Raw genomic sequence first — 7,506 nt, 5'->3', positions numbered from 1 at the left:
AGAATTTGAGAGGGTGTGAGAGATGAAGATGAATAAATAGTTGTTGTTAATGAAGCTTAAATTCGAAAAAAGTTTATAATATCTTGTGATTATAAAATATCAAAATTTTATTCGAATTTATATGATCAAATCGTAAACACAATTTATATAATCCAATCGTAAACACAATCATATCCTATGATAACAACACATCCAACAATATTGAAAAAGAAACATGTAATAACAAATCACATTTTTTTAATGAATATAATTTTACATACCTTTTAAAATCTTTGAATTCTTCTTCAACTCTCATCTTCTTCATCCCTCACCAAAGGATTTTATATGATTTTATTTTGTTTATTATTGAAACTTTAAAAAACAAATTTCATTAAGAAATAAAAGAAAGTAAATGGAAGAGCAAATGAAGAGTTGGAGGTTAAACTTGGGTATACAAAATTATAAAAATAACCTGGGTTAATTATGAGCTATACATTTTTCATCAAGGGGCAAAAAAGTCTTTAATATATTCAACATTTAAAAAATCAAAAAAATGAGAAAAAAGATAGGAGGGGTTCTAAGCATTAGAAAGTACCACCTCATTACCTTTGGTTTCTTCTTTAATATATATATATATTCTAATTGTAATATGGCATGTAATTGGTACCGGCCTAAACGATGACATTAATGTTTTATTGTTTTTTTTTTTATTTTCAGCTTTTAATTATCACTTATATATAATTCGTTCAGTAGTTTCATAATTCAGACTCTTTGTTTTTAAAGCCTTTTATCATTTAACAGGTCTGAATAAATAAGAGGTAAACTAATATTTTAATTCTTCTTATCTTCTTTTTTTCTTTGATTTTCTTTGGTTATTGCTTCTTTCTGCATCAGGAATACCATTGTCCTTTCATCACCCATGTGAAATGCACCCCCACCCTCTCTCTCTCTCTCTCTCTCTCTCTCTCTCTCTATAGTTCCATAAAAGATTTAATGTGAAACAAGAACTTCTATCGGCAATCTATCCTCTAACGAAAGTATCGATCTTTTTGTAAACAAACTCACCTGCGACATTTTTCGATAGTATTGGAAGTTTGAAAGGTATCAAGAAGGTTCTTACTGTGTTCCATTTGTTAAGGAATTGTTGAGATGAATTTTGGCAATGAAAAGTTTATGAAAATCAAGAGAATTTTGCAAAATGTTTGCACCTGATTTTACAAAAACAAACTATTGATTATGATTTCAGACTTCAGACGTTTGTCAGTTTATAAAAACAAACAGTCTTATTGATTCATATTTCACACTTCATCACCACCTCTTGTTGATCAAAAGTGAAATAAGACTTCAGACTTTAACAACTGTTAGAAAACAAACACTATGTAAGTAAATCATACCTTATAAACATAAAATTTGATTAAAACCCTAAAATAAGGATTTTAGGGGGTGTTTGGCATTGCTTATAAAAGCTATTTTTTAACTTATTTTTGTCTGACACCGATGATAAACTGTTTTCTGGTGTTTGGATAAGAAAAAAAAAACTGTTTATACCGATAATAAGCCGTTTTTGATAAGTTAATCCTTCATGACTTATGAAAAACTGTTTATTACCAGTTTACAATTTTAACCATCTTTTATTTAACTCCGGTTTAATACCACATAAATTAATAAGCACTTTTACAAAAAATCATAAGTTATTTTAAATAAACAATCTCAAACACCCCCTTTTTAACATTTCATTCCCTAAAATGAAAAGAGGTTGAAAAGTTTTGATACGATTTCGCAAAACAATAAGTTATTGTTTAAACAATGTAAAATCATATAAAAATAAAAGAAACTTTCTTTTGAAATACGACCGACCATTCAAGATAATATGCAAGTTCATCAAATATTTAGATATTACAATAAAAATGTTTAAATCAAATGATAATACATCAATCAACAACAATAGTTTTAGACGTTTCCAACCCCGATGCTTTCGCTTTCTTGACGTTAAGGTTGGTCATGTCATGATTGTCATCTACAATTCAAAGCTAAAGTTAAGGTCGGGTTTATCGGCTTGGTCGGGTTTTTTGGGCTTGACCCGATTCCAACCCAATAAGGTCGGGTTGGCTAATTTTTTATCGATCATGCATCGGTTACCTCGGATTAGGTTTTTTTTTTAAATTTGGGTTGGATTGGTCGGATTCATCGGGTTTTTGAGCACCCTAACAATATCCACGTATCGACTTGTTATTCACGCAACGGATCATGGGCCGCAATGGTTAGTGGGCCAGTCTGCCACCAACCTCTGCACCTCGTCAAATCCTCGCCCTCTTCGTCTTCGTTGAAGCTCCAAACCACAAATCTGTTTCCAGTTCTCTCTCCACAATTGAAGATCCAAGGTAAACAAATATCTGATTGATTTTCCTCTTTCCATTCTTTTAACGATTCTGAACTTTTATTGTCCGTATATTGTCGTGTATTATGAACTTGTTGAATGAACCCTAGGTCTTTGTTTTCCCCTGAAATTATAGCACCTACCTCTAATTTATATTTTTATTTCGTTATTTCTTGAATTCGTCAGTTTGTGGAATCTGCGCACTGTGTAAGATCATGGCGGGAGGTAATTTTGTGCATCGTGTTGTGTCTTACCTTGTTAATGAAGTTCTCGTTGAAAGTCTTGCCAACAGGTCATCTCTCTCTCTCTCTCTCTCTCTCTCTCTCTCTTTATCTCATATTTTTGTAGGTCAGTTATGTTTTCAATTTTGTTTTGTGTAATTCGTGTTTTCTTCAAAGCACGAGCTATATCAAATGTTTTTGATATAGTTCCAGAGGGTGATCATTTGCTAAAGTTGATTATTTGGTTTGCAGCAAGAATATAATATATATTTTTTTGCAAATAGACGTCTTTTAAGCAGATTAATATTGGATTAAAAGGTAGTTTTTACATGCTTGTGATTGGAAACTCATATCAATTATGTTGTTCTAGGCAAGTTCAATCAAAACATACTAACATACAATTTGGGACAATTTGATGGGAAATATGTTAACATTCACCATTCTTATTCATATTTTTGTTAATAATTTGATTGAAATTGGATGAAAGTGGTAAATTAATATGATTAGAATGTATAACGTTATAATTGATGATTTCTTTTTGTTAAACTAAGTACGATCGCATGGTGACACGTTTATCTTTTCTAATAATTATCTATCCGACACCTTTCGCCATCTACATATAATGTCACATGTCATTGGAGGTGCGAAAGTTTATTAACCAGACTTAGGGGTCGTTTACTAAGCTCTTAACACCTCTTATCGAATAAGAGGTTCATGTTTGGATAAGAGGTTGGGTGTTTACCAACAACAAACTAATGCTCTAATTGTTGGGTAGCCCATTCATCTTCAAGAATCTTCAAACTTTCACTTGTGGTGGATGGGTGGCTGAACGTGGGGTTGAATTTTTGCATGAATGCCTGGATGAGATTGGGATTGAAAACCGTTGTAGCCTTCAACCTCCAGTGAGTGTGGAAGTAGAAAAGCGGTGTAAGAACATTGGCAAACAGGGGAGGATGGCTACCGTCAAGTTGTGTATGTTGGTGGTACCCTGAAATAGAGAAAACCTATGCCCCTTACAGTTGCCATATGGAAACAGCCCTAATGCAGCATGAAATTTCAATTCTAGTTGCATTAAATCCCGTCCATGCTTATTCTGAATGAACTCTAACAATATTGCATTGATCTGGGGTAACATTATACGTGGATCCCTGGCGTGGTGTCTTATGTGTAATGTTACTGCTATTTTGCATTGTATTAAGGATACACTCATGTTATCAACTAAGGTTGTAGGGCAATTAACTAGTTGTTTGTAAGGTTATGTTCACATTCTAAAGCCGTAATATTGCGGGGTCTCGCCTAGTGTAATGTTATGCTTCAAGTGTTTCATGTTCATTTCTTATGTTTTGCATCATTCAGCTTTGCTTGGTTGGTTTCTTTTGTTTCTATGTCAATGCCTGTTTATCTACATTTATGTCAAAACTAGATGAAATAGCATGTATCCCACTAGTAACAACTAGCAAGGTATTTGTGCATGTTTGATGATAAAAATGACACAAATTGTGAAGTTATCAATAGACCGGGTAAACTTCAAACTTTTCTCCCCTGAGGAGAGTATGGGATTCAAAATTTGGACTTCTTAAACCTAGGTCTCAAACCTTAGCCATGGGGATAACCCTTGAAGTTATGGTGGCATGTTTATTTCTGTCTTATCCTTAGTGCACATATTAGTTTTAGATTGGGAGATAAACAAATTTGATCCGGATATACTGGGCTTGTTTGATATTGGGAGACAAACAAACACTGTGGACTGTTTATTTTTGTATATTAAAAGATGTGTAAAAACCAACAAGTCTGGTGTTTGTTCCTCTGCTATGGAGTCTGAAGCATGCAGTATTATTTTTGGGTATATTAAGAATTAACCTACCTTTTACAAGTAATTTACCTTTGCTTTCTGCATGAACTTATGGGTATTATATGTTCGTGGAAATACGTCAGTGTGGTGGATAATTCATAATTGTATTATATTTGAGCTGATTAGCTCCTGTTAATCTTGTGTTGGCATGATTAGAAATTTACAGTACTTGTATATGTAAATGAGTCTGGTTTTTTTGTTAGTTGTGCAATTATTTGGTTTCAACTTAAGTGATGGCTATATGTAAAGTTAATGCTGGATAAAAATACGTTTAGTTATTGATACTTGGAACAAAGTGTTATTTCAATATCATGACTGTTACGAACCAAGGTTCTAAAGATGATAAGGGAATAGCCTTTCTATCCTTAATGGTAGAGTCTTCATACATCCTACCTTCTTCAGACTCTACCTCCGTGTAGCTTATATACTGGGTTTTTTTGGCTTGCGCTTGGTTTGATTTGTTGGTTAAGTTATGGACATTGCAAAATTGTTTAGTGATATTTTGGCATTCTTTCATGTATTTAGCTATTCATCATTGTAACTTGGAGAATTGAACTACGTCCTCCATGATAAAATAAGTTTCCACATTTTTATTTTAGATTGTCCCAAAATAAGTGTCTACTTTCCAATTCTATCCATAATTAACAGTAAAATTGTCATTTATTTATTAAAAAGTGTATAAGTTGCACATTTCTAAAACTATGCCCCTTTTCGTAATGTACATTTATTTTGGGACAAAGGAGTAAAAATTCATGTTAGTTCTCTTTTTGCCGTGTCCCTCATGAAAGAGTTTGTTTGGTTGCTTCATTGGCAATGCAACTTTTGGGTGTTTGCCGGTGTTCTAAAGAGCAATAAACGGATCCACGTGATCGAATTACTTTCTAGCACGAAATTGTCTAAGCAGGTATTAAGTGCACGTTTAAACTGATAGCGGTTCATTTGATTGCATAAATATAATTATTATTAGATTATATGTAAATATGAGAATTAGGAATTGGATACAACGTTATTTTGGTACAATTACATTTCTAAATGACTAGTTTCATTGTTCTATCGATATAATTATGCATAAAGGATTATTAAGATGACCTCTTAGTAGATAGAAGTTGATTTATGAACACAAGCCGAGAATCCTATTAATTCCCATATTATCTTTCGGAATTCATAATCCAGCAATTAGTTGCTATTCAAAGCTCTGAAAGATGCTTAAACTTAGGCAGCCCATTGAATGACTCTAACTACTTGAAGCAGCTGACAAATGCTTTAGTCTGGTCTTTTAGAATGTCTTTACTGTCTTATAAAGCATTGACCTCATAGTTCCTAATATCTCTTAAAATTCAAGTTTATAACATAGGGCCTGTTTGTTAGCAGCTTAATGGGACTCACAGCTTATTCAGTCAGCTATACATGACTGTTTGGTAGTGGCTTAATAATATAAAAAGTGGCTTAGTCAGTAAGCTTTTAGGGGGAACTTTATGCAGAAAGCCAAGTTTTTTCCGAACGTGCCCCACCCAATTAAATTAAAAAACATGCCCCTCGTATCTATGAAAAAACCTTTGGAAACTAAAACCTTCCCAACCTTTACAGACAGATTTAGACAACTTTATCCTTACAGGACTTAATGAAAAAACAACTAAACAGCCCCTAACTCCTATCTGATAACCAAGTGAATGCCTTCAAATACGGGATAACAGTCGAGTGCTACTAACACGGTAGAATACTTCATAAAATTGATAATCAACTGATAAATATGTTCAAACTTCGCTTTAACAATAATTTTTCATTCTCTTGTAAAATTTTACATCTTGTTGCAACGCATGTGTACACAACTGGTTTCATAAAACATGTGAAGATGCCTCTGTTCTTATTCTATAACAAATGTGACCCAAATTTATCCTAGTTTTTACTTTCTAATCTGGATTAGACGATGTGTTTTTGAATACGAGATCAAGTAGTTTATTAATAGACGATCCCTTATTTGTGACGTTTTTGTGTTTTCTCAGCCGAACATTTCAAAGATTTGCTGTGAAGACTTCAAAATCAGTGGAAGAAATTTCAAGCATGGGTACACACTTTCTTGCCATTCATGTTCCTTAGTCATTATACATCACAAAACCATTTTTTGTGCGTAAAAATTGCTCTCTGCAGCTGCAAAGAAGAGGCAGGAAATCGCTGAACAAGTGAAGGAAATGTCGAGGAACTTTGAGGTTCAAAGCTGTTCTGTATCATGATTTTTGAATTCGAACCTGTACATGCAGTTCTTGAATTTTTGTTTGTGTGTGTTTCAGTCGAAGAATCATTGATGCGAACGATGGAGGTTTTCGACCATGGATCCACGATTTTCTTCATTCGGTTAGTTGTTACAAATACTCTACGATTGTTATGATTCTACAATGTTTGAGATAACATAGCTTGCTCTTTTGTTAATATTAAATTTTTGAATAGAATTTTTGTAATTTTTCCATCTTGGTGGATGGAATTTATGTGTTATATGCTAGGGGAGTTTGGTTGGAGGTATTAAGAAGCCATTAATGGGATTTAATATATAAGAAAGTGACAAGCCTAAATATTTCATTCCAAGCATTTCTTGTCATTTTCATTTTTATTGTTATTTTCAATTCCCATGCCTTGGCTAAATAGCCCCTAAATATAGATACAAAACTTCCTTGGGTTTAGAAGCAAGGAGTAATGATGATGAAGGGCCTGCATGCCGGTGAGAGTCTACACTCTCATTTACCTTATTGATAAGATTCTAGTCAATCAAAAGGGCAGCGTATGTAAAAATTTATCCGGCAAGTGGGTAAGAGTTGTCACTCATACTTACCAGGTAAGACTCTCGATCCTTATCATCATTTTTTTTTGGGTAAGGGTGTCCGGGCCAAAGCCCGACTAATCCCCGGCAAATTTGGAGGCTAAACATGACCCCACTTAAATGTCGCCAACACTCCCCTCCCAGGGCTCGAACTCGGGTTCATGACTATGCCATGCCCAAGCCTTTACCACTAGGCTGGAAGGTCTTTGACTTATCATCACTTTTACCGGGTAAGATTTTGGGTCTTTGTCATATGCATCCGGAT

At 33.8% G+C, this 7,506-nt stretch overlaps 1 protein-coding gene across 1 annotated transcript; it reads left to right on the top strand.

The window, feature by feature from the left end:
• Window positions 1–2,231: 2,231 nt before the first annotated feature.
• Window positions 2,232–7,007, top strand: LOC112504377. The gene is made up of 5 exons (XM_025108316.1): window positions 2,232–2,360; window positions 2,543–2,648; window positions 6,433–6,494; window positions 6,578–6,636; window positions 6,718–7,007. The coding sequence occupies exons 1-5, from the start codon at window positions 2,237–2,239 to the stop codon at window positions 6,730–6,732; spliced, it is 366 nt and encodes a 121-aa protein (XP_024964084.1). The 5' UTR covers window positions 2,232–2,236; the 3' UTR covers window positions 6,733–7,007.
• The last annotated feature ends 499 nt before the right edge of the window (window positions 7,008–7,506 follow it).

This window comes from Cynara cardunculus, unplaced genomic scaffold (assembly GCF_001531365.2).
Source record: "Cynara cardunculus var. scolymus isolate 2C unplaced genomic scaffold, CcrdV1 Un_Scaffold_5369, whole genome shotgun sequence".
NCBI lineage: Eukaryota > Viridiplantae > Streptophyta > Magnoliopsida > Asterales > Asteraceae > Cynara > Cynara cardunculus.
This window is presented reverse-complemented; position numbering and strand designations above follow the sequence as displayed.